At 38.9% G+C, this 17541-nt stretch overlaps 1 protein-coding gene across 3 annotated transcripts; it reads left to right on the top strand.

The window, feature by feature from the left end:
- Positions 1–4164: 4164 nt before the first annotated feature.
- Positions 4165–16302, top strand: LOC145894911 (uncharacterized). Of its 3 annotated transcripts, none has more exons than XM_082983582.1 (6): positions 4165–4261; positions 4442–4609; positions 5421–5595; positions 14930–15146; positions 15386–15551; positions 15808–16302. In XM_082983582.1, the coding sequence occupies exons 1-6, from the start codon at positions 4227–4229 to the stop codon at positions 16097–16099; spliced, it is 1053 nt and encodes a 350-aa protein (XP_082839708.1). In that variant the 5' UTR covers positions 4165–4226; the 3' UTR covers positions 16100–16302. The 3 variants fall into 3 exon arrangements, with proteins under 3 accessions (XP_082839708.1, XP_082839707.1, XP_082839709.1); XM_082983581.1 differs by lacking the exon at positions 14930–15146 and adding an exon at positions 9928–10147 and having other exon boundaries at positions 4178–4261; XM_082983583.1 differs by lacking the exons at positions 14930–15146; positions 15386–15551; positions 15808–16302 and adding exons at positions 9928–10147; positions 10383–10548; positions 10805–11278 and having other exon boundaries at positions 4212–4261.
- Positions 16303–17541: the final 1239 nt, after the last annotated feature.

Here is a 17541-nt window from a genome sequence, read left to right as displayed (position 1 = left end):
TAAGTGTTGTTATTATAATTACTCTATAAATCTGTACATGAATATCAGCTAACCTACGAAGGTCAGGGTATACTTCATGACATATAGTTTAGTTCGTGTTAAGTTACGGTTTCACTTTAAAGTAAAGACACCGAAGGCTATTACAAATGCAGTCAATTGCATGATTGCAAAAACTCAAACCAACATAAACGTTGTAAATCAACGAAGAAATGTATGGAGTTTTCTCAAAATCGACGTTTTTCAACCAGTCCATAACAAGCGAATTTCTGTGCTGTTGTGTATATTTTGACTTGGCTTGCATTGATCACGTTCAACACGTATGCAATTACAGTATAGCCAGTTGAATTTCGTGACGTGATCGTTTTTTCGGTTTGTCAGAAAAACGAGAAATGTAACTCAAGGCATTCCAGTAGGTAAAAAAATTGTACGCTGTCTTGCCCCGGTTGAGAACTAACGGGTGCTAATGGAAAAGTTAGTTTTTACTTCAGTATGCGGCATCCCTTGTAATTAGATGTGTTGTTCCGCTTTCAGATTGTATGTAAGTAACTTTGTGGCAATTTTAAGTATTTGAACCACAATGCAAGACGATTTCATATTTGAGCTAAGTGTGTACCAGGCAAAAGGATCAACGATAGTTTTTGACTGAATGCTGTTCGTTGATCGCAAGACGTGTTCCATGTTAGTATGCAGTTACAGGTTAAGTATTGACCACAAGGCAACTGTGAGCCTATCATTAAGAAACCAAATATTCTACCAGCTTAAATCTCGGTTCAAAATCTGTAAATGTGATCAAGGGATTCAAAAAAAAGATATCATCTGTTTGCTACTCAAACAAGGACGTGGCGTAACTTATTGTACATACGTTACGCGAATCGAAAGACGAACTGAATACATTTTAAACTACAATGGCACAAAACTCCGGAAGCACTGAAATTAAGACAATAAAGCAGCCCACCAATCGCTTTCGCTTTCACCAGAGGCATCGTTAAAGAAAGCGGTGTTTTATTGCAGCTAGTAAAACCACCGAGGTTTTAAGGTATTTTAGGGCCAATAGGTGTGTGCTAACGAGCTCAAAAATGTGTGGCACATTTACGACCAAATCCAGCAGACTGGAAAAGCACAACCATTGTTTTGGGAATCGGTAAAGTTGTCGTACAAGCAGTAAAGACAAAGGGCGAAACGTATAAAACGTTTTTGTATCTTCCTGATTTGCTTTTAATGTTGGATGTGAGAATCAAAAGTTTAGCTGTTTTAGGAACTCGATGCATGGACATTTGATCACAACCAAAAGCGGCAGCGACGTTGTGTTGGTTACAACTTTGCGTTTGTACAGGGTTTACTGCATGTAAGCGTCACATCAAAATCAGTATGAACTGTATTATTAATAAACTGCTGGTTGTCATTATTGCCTTGGCTGGCTTAATGTACGATACCGAGGCACTCAATTGCTATGACGGATACAAAGATTTGGATGTGATTTTTCTCCCTCGAGAAAGTTTTAAGAGCACCTCCTGTTCTGATAGTCGATGTCTGAGATTGGACGGTAAGCAAGTATCACGTTCGTGACCTACGATAAAATATATTCAACAAAAGTAACAAATGTAGTGCTTTTGAATTTAAAAAGGAAAGTTGAGTTGTACCATTTTAATGATTTTATCCACGCATAGTGGTTGTGTATAAGATGCAGACAGATGGCCACTGCTCCGACCTAAAAGATCTCATCAGTGCAGCTGGTGTGCTGCTTATACACAATTCATATTATTGGCTCCACAATGCTTACCATAGTGGTTGTTTTTGGTATAAAAATTAATTAATCTGTGTATCTACGTCCTTGCTTGTTTTTCAAAATAATTCACCCGTTTAAACTTTGTCTTTTCTCGAAAAAAGCCGAAGGGAGTTGGAACGGTATGGATGTGGGGAAACCCAGTGGATTTCTATGTTTCTCCGAAAGCAGCTGTTCGTATGCTACAAAAAGCGAAGAAAACTGCAAGAAAATCGCAAATACGACCCTTTCTGAGAAACTAGGCATTCCAGACCTAGTTGCGTCGTTAAAATCGTAAGGGTTTCATTTACTCTAATCAAGGATAGTTAAACAAAAAAAAACGAAAATTTGTTCTAAATCAGATGTCACCAAGCTACAACCGATTGGGTCGAGTGCCGCTCTTTGGCTTGGACCAAAAACCAACAAAAATTTATTGACACCGCACTGTCAGATGACGTTTTGATTTTTCTCACTAAATTTAATTGCACTGTTGTCTTTTTGTTTACATTCTGCTTTTATGGCCATAAAATGGATTTATTGCTTCAAATCCCCTTTGCAAGGAGATGACATTGTGATAAAAATTATATCGTCTTAAACGGTTACCGGGTTTCCAAAAGTACATTCACATTTTTTACGTCCCTTTGTGAAAAAAATTTGGTGGACCCTGCTCAAAATTTACGAGCTACGTCGGTTAGGAACGCTTTAATGACGTTGTGAGAGCATGTTATTTCTATGTGCAGTTGTAAGGCGGCTTGCTGTGAAACTGACAACTGTAACAACAGAACTCTTGAAGACCTGAAGACGGTTTCCTCCACCGTTCAAACCGAAACCACCAGCGCTGGTGTAACTTCAAGTGCCTTCAGTGACCTCATGTGGTTCATTGTTGGAATGTTGATATTCGTTCTGTTGAAATGATTAATTACGCTCCGTGTATTGGATTTCTCGTTTTAATAAAAAAAAAAAATGGATAAATTAGGTTGGAAGTTTTGTTCTTGCTTGTTTTATGATTTAAATGTTGCTTTGAAAACATATTACAACTTCTATTACCACAGTCGGATTAACAATACACATCGTATGTTTCAAAAGTGTCGTCAATTTGACTGCAGAAAGGTTAAAAAGTGGGAATATTATAAAACTAAGTCATACACTGGCAAAAACCAATGAACCCAAGTTTCGACAAACGAAGTCTATCTCCCCGCTAAGTATTTAAGGATAACATATGTTTACTTATCCAAACTATTGAGAGGTGGATCATTCGTTTCTGTCTTTCTTTTTTTGTCCTTTCATGACCCTTGTGCAAACGTTGTCAACACTACGTGAACTCTGAATTGGTGGCGGTTTGCATTAAGCCTCCCACCGGCTTGTAATGTTGTGACAACACGTGGGCCAGCTTTTATGCAACGTTCCTTTCGAAGGCATAAATGTGCAATTTGCTCCTTACTAAACACAGTCATTACAAATGCAATAGATTCAGTTTGGCATCAAAAACAAGTCGTTTGTTAAGGTGAAGTGGAACAGTCGCGCAATATAAGGTGTTGAAGCTGAAGTTGCATTCAAATGAACATTGATTAACACTTATGTGCATGGATTTTAGAAACTCTTGTGGTAGTGTACATGCTGTTGACTGTGATAATGCTACAAACTGTTTTAAGTAAAACTTGAAGAAGATCATGAATTTTGGTAAGCTGGAGACAGGGTGTGTACACGCACTTTTTCGACCTGTGAGGTCTCATCAGTGCAGCTGTTGCAGTGGCACTGTGCTAGCTTATACACTAGCAGGCACACTAGATTCCACTTTGTGGTACCTGTCCGGTCAACGTCGATCTGTTGGGTACCCTATACTGAGTACCAAACAACAGAGACGAACCATGATGAATTTTTATATTAAGAAGTATTAAAGTACAGATATGTATTTCCCTATCTAATAAATATTCATCCTTGGATCATTAAACAAAGTTAGGCCTTACGTCATTTCAGCGAATCAACAGAAAGGGTGCTTTTTGACACCACGACACAGTTACTTAAAAAAGGAACCGTTGGCTGAGTTAACCGCATAATTCTCGGGCCAAATGTTCAAAAGAAGATGGGCACGGGCTCTAAGGCACACTCTCTAGCACAGGGCAGTTTAACGTCCTCTTTTTACCGTTTCAAAAACAAACATAAAAGGCTAAAAAACAGACTTTTAAATATTTACTTTACTTACAATTAAGCGTTATAGTCTCTATACAAAGTAGAAATGCCAAATTTATAGTGATATTGATGCTTGTATGAGGGCGGTAGAGAGAATATTTAATAGAAACGAATTGTCTGTTCTTCAAACCTGTGCACGCGACCTTATGGGGGTAATTTCCAGCTTGTGTTTCCATTTTCTTCTTTTGTCCCCGTTGTGTGCGAACGCCTTGACCTGCAAGTACGGGTTTGTGGACAATGGTGGATCCTACAGCACTGCTGTAAACGACAAGCAATGCTGTCAAGGGAAAAGGTGTTTGCGTGTGGAAGGTTTGTACGACCTTGATTTTTGTATTTGTCTCCATATGCCAAATTTCAACGCAACGGTTTAAAAATTCTTTGAATTTTGTTTTGCAGCAAATGCAAAATTATAAAAAATGTCCTTGTGCGCGCTCATGTCCGATTAACGGGCAGTGCAACTTTCAACATCAACCTCGATTTTTTTTGCAGCAACTGCCCACGCAGCAATTTTTACACCGTTTCCGGTTATGCCATGGATTGTTACACTGAAGCTCAATGCACCATTATAATGGCTGGGTTCTCAGCTTGCACTGAAGCAACAAACAAACAGCTTGTTCAAACTGTACCAAATGCGGCAAACTATTCACCGCGAATCAGGTAAAAAAGTTAATAAGTTGCCAATATAAGTAGGAAGTGATTCAATGGTGTTGTAGCCAGATCATTTCAGCCAAACCGGGTCAAAGTTAGTTTTTGCTGACAAGCTGGAACGAGATTTAAAAAATGAAGCTCCTGTTAAAGTTTGAAGTCACGACCATGCGCATGAAGCATTTCTGTGTTTTATTGTGAAGGTCTCTTGTATAACGACCGAAACGTCATCCAAACAACTAGTTTGTGTGCCAGAGGAGCTTTAAATTATTGAGTAATATGTCTGGCAGCAGAAACAAACTGTATTTTCCCATACTAACCGCTGAGTTCCGTAGAATTCCATTTGGGTCCGATATGCCCAGGGTCGTGACTTCAAACCTCTCAGGAAGCAAGATTTTTCATATCCCGCTCTGATTTGTCGGGGAAAAGTGGTTGCGATGCCAGTGAACCTAATGTACAAAATACGATAGAAAAGATTTTTTACTTTTCATCGGGATATCGAGCCAGGCAGCTTGCATTCAGTCTACACAAACTCTACTTAATCGTTTTGTTCCATCGCTGGTAAGCCGATCACCCCAAATCAGGCAATTCCTCAAAGATAGTGGGTCACCTAATGAAAATTGTTCATTAAGATTGTAAGCATGTTTCAAGAGGGTGAACGAATACCCTGAGGTCTAATACAGGGTGTTGAATTCTTTGCTATACATAGTGTGGTTTATTTTTATCTAGTTATAATTGTTGCAATGGCGTGATTGATTTCCAGATAAGTTTAGTGTTTTGTCGTCAGAACAAAACCGAAACGTGCAATTCCTTAATATTGCAGTAAATGCAAAGCGGCGTGTTGCGACTCAGACGGCTGCAACAGTCAAAGCGTGGCGAGCATTCTCGAAGCTCCAAGGAGTTCGACAACTTCGACGACTAGTGCCATGCCAACAAAAACAACATCTGTATCATCCATTTTAACATCTTCGGGAAACACCTTGCAAATGGACGGAAGAGTATTTCTGATGCTTTGTGCTTCAATCTTATTGTTAATCACATTTTATTAATTTGAGAGTTCACATCACGATGTCACTTTACATCACGTGATGATGGTTGGAGCTAAGGTTATTTAGCAATATTGTTACTGTTTTGGCTAAGTGTTGTTATTATAATTACTCCATAAAGCTGTACATGAATATCAGCTAACCTACGAAGGTCAGGGTATACTTCATGACATATAGTTTAGTTCGTGTTAAGTTACGGTTTCACTTTAAAGTAAGGACACCGAAGGCTATTACAAATGCAGAGTCAATTGCATGATTGCAAAAACTCAAACCAACATAAACGTTGTCAAACAACGAAGAAATGTATGGAGTTTTCTCAAAATCGACGTTTTCAAACCATTCCACAACAAGCGAATTTCTGTTGTTGTTGTGTATATTTTGACTTTGCTTGCATTGATCACGTTCAACACGCATGCAATTACAGTATAGCCAGTTGTATTTCGTGACGTGATCGTTTTTTCGGTTTATCAGATCAACATAAAATGTAACTCAAGGCATTCCAGAAGGTAAAAAAATAGTACGCTGTCTTGCCCCGGTTGAGAACTAACGGGTGCCAATGGAAAAGTTAGTTTTCACTTCAGTATGCGGCATCCCTTGTAATTAGATTTGTTGTTCCACTTACTGGTAGTATGTAAGTAACTTTGTGGCAATTTTAAGTATTTGAACCACAATCAAAGAGGATTTCATATTTGAGCTAAGTGTGTACCAGGCAAAAGGATCAACGATAATTTTTGACTGAATGCTGTGCGTTGATCGCAAGACGTGTTCCATGTTTAGTATGCAGTTACAGGTTAAGTATTGACCACAAGGGAGCTGTGGCATATCGTTAAGAAACCAAATATTCTACCAGCTTAAATCTCGGTTCAAAATCTATAAATGTGATCAGGGGATTCTATAAGATATCATCTGTTTGCTACTCAAACAAGGACGTGTCGTCAATTTATGTACATACCTTACGCGAATCGAAAGAGGAACTGAATACATTTTAAACTACAATGGCTCAAAACTCCCGACGCACTGAAATTAAGACAACAATGCACCCCCTAAAAATACCCAATCGCTTTCACCTTAACCCAACAATAGAAACAAAATGTTTGAGTTTCGCTATCTGGCATATGTCGTGTGGCGTTATGAAAACCAAAAGAGGTATCGTTTAAGAAAGCGGTGTTTTATTGCAGCTAGTAAAACCACCGAGGTTTTAAGGTATTTTAGGGCCAATAGCTGTGTGGTAACGGGCTCAAAAATGTGTGGCACATTTACGACCAAATCCAGCAGACTGAGAAAGCACAACCATTGTTTTGGGAATCGGTAAAGGGGTCGTATTAGCAGTAAAGACAAAGGGCGAAACGTATAAAACGTTTTTGTATCTTCCTGATGTGCTTTTTATGTTGGATGTGAGAATCAAAAGTTTAGCTGTTTTAGGAACTCGATGCATGGACATTTGAAAAGCGGAAGCGACTTTGTGTTGGTTACAACTTTCCGTTTGTACAGGGTTTACTGCATGTTAGCGTCACATCAAAATCAGTATGAACTGTGTTATTAATAAACTGCTGGTTGTCATCATTGCCTTGGCTGGCTTAATGTACGATACCGAGGCACTCAATTGCTATGACGGATACAAAGATTTGGATGTGAATTTTCTTCTCCCTCGAGAAAGTTTTAAGAGCACCTCCTGTTCTGATAGTCGATGTCTGAGATTGGACGGTAAGCGAGTATTACGTTCATGACCTACGATTTTATTGATTTCTCTACAATCCTCCGCAAGCAAACATATACTGATGTCATTTATGCTTTATTTGTTTGTGTTGAGCTACTTTCCAATGACTCTTTTCACTTTTGAGTAAAAACGCCACAAACCAGCAGGGACTACGATAAACCAATTCACATTAAATTCTTGCTATAAATGTGACTGTTATCTATACAATATTTTTCTTTGGATTCGAACCCAGGGTATTCTTGTCAAGCAACCCGCTCAGGTTTTCTTCTTGGTGTATGTGTCGGTCGCTTAACCGATGTTGTTTTTGCCCGGATTTGTTCAGTTTAACACTGGAACTTGTGCGCCGCTCAGTGGAGGAGTGACGTAGCGTCATGACTCAGTTCAACTGTATGCACATTACTTCCGTCTTGAGCGTTAAACTAGAAGCTGTTGCGGTATCTTGTTCTCGTTCCGTCTTTCGCGATAAGCTTGCTACCTGGGATCAATGCCTATTTACGAAAAACATGCACCGACCCAGGAATGGGGATTATCTTGGTTCTTTGTTCACCCGAGTAAAACACCAAATAAAATATGTTGAACGTTTTCATGAACTTCTGTGGCGGCCATTATGTTTTCGTCGCCTTGTTATATATTTCCGAACCGACAAGAATTGTGGAACCTTTACACGTTTATTTCCTATCATAAGTGGACAGACACACAATAGTGTTTTGTTGCGTATTTGACCGTCAAATACGTGCATTTTTCTTAAACAGCAAAAAGTTCAAAAATAACTGCCGGCGTTTTGTTGTGTCGTTCGTTTCAAGAAAACCGTAGCGCACTTTACAGGCCAGAAACGAGGAGCTACATCCTCCTATGCAATGACAAGGGTCACGACTGTAAGCGCTTACACTAAACAGGAACTTGCCGTCTCGAAGGCGGCTGTTGGGGCTTTTGTCATTTGGCCAACGAAGTTATTGTTATTCTAGGAAGTAAAGTGGATTTACGAACGTTGTGCTTGATAAGGGCACTTCTGCCTAAATATACAAAATCTTTTGCACCAAACTTCCCTATTCTGGATATGGATTGATGATTAATCCACAGAGGTTAAATATCGCCAGCATGACCTGCAAGCGATTGTTGCATATAGAGAAATTTTGCTTGTGTTTCTTCACATTTTTGTAATGTATTCTCTCAGAAACATATTTATTGTAATCGACGGTTCCGACGATATTCTAACGAATGTATTTGACTATCAGCTACGATAACGTCGATCAAAATAATACGTTTTCGCTAGAAGAACGCTACAGGAACCAATGCTACAAGAAAACATTACATCGCGAACATGCCGCCGTATGTATTAGTGAGTTTTGTAAATTCCTAAATAAGACGTAAGAAGCTTGAAGTTGTTTTCATTTCGGCGTTACATCAGCCAGAGGTTACCGTACATCACAACATCGGATGCAGCATGATGCTTGAAGGCGTTTCCTTCCCACCTGCCAAGCTTGTTGAGGGCCAGCGGGTTTAGACTCACAACACAGGAGGGAGTGGGCACATTGCACAGAAGGTCCCGCGCAGTCCGCGTAATGCGATGACTCGTGCCGGCTTTTCTCTTAGTTTCAAAATGTGCGCTGAGTGTGATTGACTAGAAAAAGTGTGGCCGGCAATAATTCTTGGATGATTATCTACCAGAATGCCACAACGTTATAGAAACTATTATCAAGTTATCGAGTGACGTTGGGATAAATCCTATTATATGAACTAGTAGATATAACAATTGTGGTGAGCATATTTAGCGTTGCTGCGTGACTTTTGAAAAAGGGATGGGTTTGGTTTTATATAGGAAAGTCTTTAATTGTCCACAAAATTTTAAGATGTTGGCGTACTGAAGGGACAGCCAATCACACTGTACTTACAGGGAGTACTATTTCGTTTGTTAAGGTTTAAATTTACAAAACGTTAATATACAAAGTTCACAAATTGCGAAAAGTTAATATAATTGGGTGCAGAAATTATACGTACAAAGTTTGGGTTGGCAACAGAGCATTTCACTAATAAGTTCGAGTAAAATTCAGTATCTTGGCGCACCAAGATTTGATTACTCCTGGCCGTTAACCCTGCCCAAATATTCGGTAGAAAATAAGAGTTTAAGGAAACTGCAAAAACATTCGACAACTTTGCTACAAGGAAGTAAATTACAGCCAATAGGGGCTGATCTGACGCATACTGAAAAACTTCACTGCGGCGGATGCGACCGAACGTAAGAATAGAGTTGAGAGAGGCGCTGGAGATTTGGCGATAGTTTAACAGTTATAAGCGTTGATAACAGATCTCTAGTCTTTTGATATGCAACGATTGTTCGGGAACTTGAATATTTCTATGTATCGATTTTAATTCTTGAAACACTTTTTGTTGGTTTTTGATTTAAATCTTGTTCAGGGCAGTTGAATGGTCAAGCTTAGCCTTTGACCTGCTTTCTGCTGTCAAATAAATCATTTTAAATGCACAAAAATGTTCGAATGGTACTACTTGAGTTGCAGCTTTATGCCAACAACGTTTAACATATGTGTTTATGATTTTCTTGTCAACAGGTTTGTGTCAAACTAGTAACAACAACTACGAAATATACAATGAAACTTTTCTGTCTTACCGTACTACTGCCCGTCATGGCGCTAGTGTGTTCTACTGATGCGATTAGCTGCTACAACGGTTACATGAATTTAACTGCTCTGGGGCAACAATCCACAACAGTGTATAACATGACGACATGCCCCATGAGTATGGTTGATCCTCAATGTGTAAGAATAAACGGTAGGTATGCGTGCATTAAACTTAATGTCATCCATACACCAAATCCGGTTATATTATAATGCATGGCGCGTGCAGCATTGCTTAACCTGTTCCATTACGATTGTCGCAAACAACGAGTTTTTGCTAAAAAATCATGACCTTTATGTTGTTACTATAACCTACACTACGATAAGACAGGAGCAACCTTTTTTAATAGGTTTTCATTGCATAATTTTCCTGTTTTTTACCCTTACAGTTGGCGCTGCCCTTGGTCCTCAGACTGCAACAGCTTCTGGCCTGGCCTGCCTTCCTAAAGCCAACTGCACCGTCATTATGTCCAGTGTAGCAACTTGCATCATGGAAACCAAAACCATTATAGCTCAACTTGTGCCATCCTTTTCCACTCTTACCAGCGCTATCAAGTATGTATTCAGAAAAATGAACAAAATGTCATACGTAATATAAGGTTATACTGCTTCAATCAATAAAGCCAACTTTAACTGATAGTCAATCTTTGGAAACAACATATTACCCGTCAAGAAAAGTAAACTGGAAACGCTTATACTTTGTTGTAACTAAAATATCATCGCGTATTATATATACACTTTATGCAGTATGGTAAGAACTGTGCAGTCAGAAAATACGGTTTACAAAAATTCCATGTACCACTTTTTTCAGTGCGTGTGATGCTGCCTGTTGCAACACAGACAATTGCAACAACAACACAGTTGCCAGTCTACGGATGAATTACACTGCTGGAATGGCTACCCAACCAGCAATGTCGTCGATGCCACCACCATCAGTATCACCAACACCCGTTCCACCGACCTCAACCAGTGATGCTACGTCCCTGGTTGCCTTCAGTGGCATTATACCGATGATATTTGGCTGCGTTGCAATGCGCATGATAAACTTTTACTAAATTACACTTGTTCGACGGATCAGAGTGTGACCCATCGAAGATATAACGCATACCTTTTCGATAAAACATATAATGCAATCGTTATGAAATGACAGGCTTTGATGTAAAAGTTTGTTACGGAGCTGTTGTTAAATAAATACTAAATTTCGGTATGTTTACGCCTACTTTTGCCTTTACCATTGCAACGTTCCGACATTCTTATATTCTGCTTCAAAAATACACAGAACTTGAATTAAGTCTTTCTGTTGTGGCGAAAGCTTGGTGACAAATCGAAGTAAGTGCAAAAAACTGAACGTAGTAACAAAAATCAAATGCCTCATTTAGATGTAAAATAAAAAATCCTGATATTTATGTTACATTAATTCAAAACTTGGACAAATGATATTCGACTACAAAATTGTGATTTATACTTGTAAAGGCTTTAAAATCGCACACTTTCTTTCATGAACACTAAAAAAGATCTTTCGAGGCATACTGATGTTCAACAGAAAAACACCTGTAATTGCTTACAACTCCTCTCCACGACATTTCATTGAAAAAATACAATACGATAAAAGACTAAAAATAATTTGACATTTCATTGCTAAAAATAATAAAAAATGCGCAACCACATCGTTTGTAATGCAATACTGAACGACTGTTCACGTACATAGCAGCTAATACATATCCACTCTTGTGCGCCACCAAGCCGAATTAATTTTTTTTTAATAGTTTCCGCTGGTGGCGTGCAGAAGCTAAAGTAAAACTAATTCTGATGCGAACAACTTCTGAAGGCGGGCGGGCGTTTGGCAGCATTGGTCAAGTGCCCGACCCATATATCAATTTGATCTTGATTCGTGGTTAGGTCTTTAGTAGCAAAGCAACTGCTTTTGTTAATTAAGATCTTGGCGGTTCTTAGTCGATATTTTAAGTACAAATGGACAAATACTGGCTTGAGCAATGTAGAATTAAGTTTCACTTTTACTTTGAAAAATCTCACTTTCTACTGCTTTGTTTTAAATTGGTCTATGCTATATATGTTTCCTTGTGTCATGTAGGAATAGCTTAACAGCCGACATAATCATTTGTTAAGTGTTCGGTATCTGTATAAAGTCAACATAGGAAAACAAGAAATAGTTTTGCGGCTCTTCGTGTTTCATTTTTTGGAAGGATTTAAGAAGTTAATCACTTAACGAGAGTTCTGACTTTCGTCCAAAACCAGAGCAGGAATTCTCCATTAATCACGAAGACACGTCACATCCGGTAAGCTTGGAAATATCGCAAGACTCGCTTTGCAGAAGTTTTTATGACGTTGGTCTGATTGATTGACACCCGCAGGAAGGGCAAATTGTTGAAGTTACCGGTTGAAAGGTTGTATTATTTGGAAAACAGTTTTGCTGTTTTCATCATAATTTTCATTGCCGTTTGTCTTTCATCAGAACTATTAAATAATGAATACTTCGTCAAAGGTAAGCAATGAAAATAACTTAAAATCTTCCGTAATACATTTGAATTTGCTTTCGGCAAAGCGTGGGCGCTTTAAGCACGGCCACGATGATTATGTTAACCATTTGGTGACGTATATTTGTTAATCTTAGTTACACGAATACGACCCGAAGGAATTTCTCTGCATTCCTGGAAAGAAAGGAGATTTGGGTTCGGGAGGTTTTGCTGTAGTTAGACTTGCTTTGCACCAAATCCTTGGTCCAGTTGTTCTCAAATGTTATTCTATGAAAAAGGGAAAATACATCCGAGACATGTGAGTATATTTCTGATTATGTCATACAACGTAGGAAGTGATGTAGTGAAAACAGGTAGTAATAAAAATGTGATTTGCGTTTTATGAAGGATTGAAAATGAGCTTGCCCTCAAATATAGTTCCGACAACGATCACGTGGTCCGTGTGTACGGCTATACAAAGTGGAAAGATGCCATGGCCATTGTAATGGAATATTGCAACTACGGAAATCTTCAAAAACTTTTGCTGAACTCAGATGTGGAACTTCCTGTCTTACTTATTCTGCAAAAGTGTACAGAGGTGGCAAGGGGCCTCAGCATTGTCCACAACTTCAACAAACGCAAACGCTTGGTTCATTGTGACGTAAAAACTGGAAACATTCTCATTTCCAAAGATTTCTATTGCAAGCTCTCAGACTTCGGAGGTGCCAAATTGTGCAACTACACCAATGCACTATCTTTCACTGAGAATCCACAACGAGATCAATTTACATTAGCTTATACAGCTCCAGAGGTTCTCAAGGATCCAAGTCATCCCTTGAGCAAGGAGCAAGACGCGTTTGGTTTTGGGATGATGCTCTACACAATGCTGGTTAGACAGCATCCATTTACAACACCACCTGAAGTGTTCGTTGAAGCAGTTAAGTTCGGATCTCGACCCAACACTGACAAAATTAAACAAATCCTGGGGAAGAGGATGGATGTTAGGGATAAGGAATGTATTCAGCTTATGCAAGATGTTATGGAAAAATGCTGGCAACAAAATCCAAGAGAACGACCAAACATGCTGGAGGTTAAAGAACGTGGAAAAGCAACTCGCAAAATATAAACAACCGGAACGATTTTTTGCTTCTGTTAGGTTTTGCAAGAACACTTTCCAAGGACTACGAAAGCAATACGTTACGAACTATGCAGTTAGAAAACACAGTTTACGAAAATCTCATGTACCACTTTTTTTGTGCATGTGATGCTTCCTGTTGCAACAAAGATAATTGCAACAACAACACTGCCTCAACGTTATAGAAACTAGTATCAAGTTATCGAGTGACGCTGGGATAAATCCTATTCTCTGAACTAGTAAATGTAACAATTGTGGCGAGCATATTTAGCGTTGCTGCGTGATTGTTTTTGAAAAAGCGCTATGGTTTCGGTTTCATATAGGAAAGTCTTTCATCATTGTCCAAAAAATTTGAAGTTTCGTGTATTGTTCCTGTAAGACAGCCAATCACGCTGTTCTTGCAGGGAGTACTTTATTGTTTGTTACGGCTTTAATTTGCAAAACGCTAATATACAAATTTGTGTATAAGCTGCAGACAGATGGCCACTGTTTCGACCTAAAAGGTCTCATCAGTGCAGCTGGTGTGACTATAAGACGAACTTTGCAGACCAAACGGCCAAGCAAAGACTTCCACTTTGTGGTGACTATACAGTCACCGTCATCCGTTGGGCACCAAACTAGGTGCAACCTTACGGAGCAAACAAGGTGGAAACACTACGGCCAAGCAAGCTCAACCAATAGTGCCGTCAGGCCCCGTGTCACAATAATCATATGATAAGCAATGTGGAGCCAATAATATGAATTTGCTGCAGACAGATGGCCACTGTTTCGACCTAAAAGGTCTCGCTAATATACAAAGTTTAAAAATTGCGAAAAGTTTATATAATTGGGTGCAGTGATTATACGTACAAAGTTTGGGTCGGCAACAAAGCGTTTCAAACAACAATTCAAGGAAACTGCCGAAAGAGTCGATTATAGCTACAAGGAAGTAATTTACAGCCAATAGGGGCCGATCTGACGCATACCGAAAAACTTTACAGCGGCGGATGCGCCCGAACGTAAGAATAGAGTTGAGAGAGGCGCTGGAGATTTGGCGATAGTTTAACAGTTATAAGCGTTGATAATAGATCTTTAGTCTTTTGATATGCAACGATTGTTCGGGAACTTAAATATTTCTATGTATCGATTTTAATTCTTGAAACACTTTTTGTTGGTTTTTAATTTAAATCTTGTTCAAGGCAGTTGAATGGCCAGGCTTAGCCTTTGACCTGCTTTCTGCTGTCAAATAAATCATTTTAAATGCAAAAAATGTTCGAATGGTACTATTTGAATGCAGCTTGATACCAATAACGTTTAAAATAAGTGTTTATGATTTTCTTGTCAACAGGTTTGTTTCAAACTAGTAACAACAACTACGAAATATACAATGAAACCTTTCTGTCTCACCGTACTACTGCCCGCTATGGCGCTAGTGTATTCTACTGACGCGATTAGCTGCTACACCGGTTACATGAATTTAACTGTTGGGGGAAAGTCCGAAACCGTGTATAACATGTCGACATGCCCCATGAGTATGGTTGACCCTCAATGTGTGAGAGTAGACGGTAGGTATGCGTGCATTTAAACTTAATGTCATCCATACACCAAATCCGATTATATTATAATGCATGGCGCGTGCAGTATTGTTTAACCTGTTCCATTACGATTGTCGCAAACAACGAATTTCTAGCTAAAAATGTTGACCTTTATGTTGTTACTATAACCTACACTACGATGAGACAGGAGCAACCTTTTTTAATTTGTTCCAATCATATATTTTTTCCTGTTTTTTTTTTCCTTAAAGTTGGCGCTGGCCAAGGATCTCAGACTGCATCAGCTTCGGGCCTGGCCTGCCTCCCTAAAGCCAACTGCTTCGTCATTATGTCCAATACAACAAATTGCATCATGGAAACCAAAACTATTGTAGCTCAAATGTCGCCATCCTTTTCCAGTTTTATCAGCGCTATCACGTATGTATTCAGAAAAATTGACAAAATGTCATACGTAATATAAGGTTATACTGCTTAAATTAATGAAACTGACTTTAACTGATAGTCAATCTTTGTAAACAACATATTACCCGCCAAGAAAAGTAAACTGGAAACGCTTATATTTTGTTGTAACTAAAATATCATCGCGTATTATATACACACTTTATGCAGTATGGTAAGAACTGTGCAGTCAGAAAATACAGTTTACAAAAATTCCATGTACCACTTTTTTCAGTGCATGTGATGCTGCCTGTTGCAACACAGACAATTGCAACAACAACACATTTGCCAGTCTACGGATGAATTACACTGCTGGAATGGCTACCGAACCAGCAATGTCGTCGGTTCCACCACCAGCAAATTCGTTGGTTCCACCAACAGCAGTGTCGTCGATGCCACCACCATCATTATTACCAACCCCCATTCCCCCTAACTCAACCAGTGATGCTACGTCCCTGGTTGCCTTCAGTGGCATTATACCGATGATATTTGGCTGGGTTGCAATGCGCATGATAAACTTTTACTAAATTAAACTTGTTCGACGGATCAGAGTGTGACCCATCGAAGATACAATGCATACCTTTTCGTTAAACTCCAATGTAATCGTTATGAAATGGCAGGCATTGATGTAAAATTTTGTTACGGAGCAAACTACATTTCGGTATATCTACGCCTATTTTTGCCTTTACCATTGCAACGTTCCGACATTCTTATATTCTGCTTCAAAAATACACAGAACTTGAATTAAGTCTTTCTGTTGTGGAGAAAGCTTGGTGACAAATCGAAGTACGTGCAGAAAACTGAACTTAGTAACAAAAATCAAATGCCTTATTCAGATGTAAAATAAAAAATCCCGATATTTATGTTACATTAATTCAAAACTTGGACAAATGATATTCGACTACAAAATTGTGATTTATACTTGTAAAGGCTTTAAAATCGCACACTTTCTTTCATGAACACTAAAAAAGATCTTTCGAGGCATACTGATGTTCAACAGAAAAACACCTGTAATTGCTTACAACTCCTCTCCACGACATTTCATTGAAAAAATACAATACGATAAAAGACTAAAAATAATATGACATTTCATTGCTAAAAATAATAATAAATGCGCAACCACATCGTTTGTAATGCAATACTGAACGACTGTTCACGCACATAGCAGCTAATACATATCTACTCTTGTGCGCCACCAAGCCGAATTAATTTTTTAAATAATTTCCGCTGGTGGCGTGCAGAAGCTAAAGTAAAACCAATTCTGATGCGAACAACTTCTGAAGGCGGGCGGGCGTTTGGCAGCATTGGTCAAGTGCCCGACCCATATATCAATTTGATCTTGATTCGTGGTTAGGTATTTAGTAGCAAAGCAACTTCTTTTGTTAATTAAGATCTTGGCGGTTTTTAGTCGACATTTTAAGTACAAATGGGCAAATACTGGCTTGAGCAATGTAGAATTAAGTTTCACTTTTACTTTGAAAAATCACACGGTCTACTGCTTTGTTTTAATTTTACCATGCTATATATGTTTCCTTGTGTAATAGGAATAGCTTAACAGCAGACATAATCATTTGTTCAAGTGTTCGGTATCTGTATAAAGTCAACATAGGAAAACAAGAAATAGTTTTGCGGCTCTTCCTGTTTCATTTTTTGGAAGGTTTCAAATGGTTAATCACTTAACGAGAGTTCTGACTTTCGTCCAAAACCAGCGTAAGAATTGTCCATTAATCACGAAGACACGTCACATCCGGTAAGTTTCGAAATATCACAAGACTCGCTTTGCTGAAGTTTTGATGACGTTGGTCTGATTGATTGATACCCGTAGGTGGTCAGGCCATGTTTGGGTTGTTCGTTACAACTCACTGAACTACGAGCGGTTGACATAAGACGAACGCTTTTGCCTGGCGCACACATGGTTTAATGTTCGCCTGTCCAAAAAAAGCAAGACGACGCACGGTATGGTTTGAGC

This window comes from Ascidia mentula, chromosome 3 (assembly GCF_947561715.1).
Source record: "Ascidia mentula chromosome 3, kaAscMent1.1, whole genome shotgun sequence".
Classification (NCBI taxonomy): domain Eukaryota; kingdom Metazoa; phylum Chordata; class Ascidiacea; order Phlebobranchia; family Ascidiidae; genus Ascidia; species Ascidia mentula.
The sequence above is the reverse complement of the archived record's forward strand: the minus strand, read 5'-3'. Positions and strand labels throughout refer to the sequence as shown.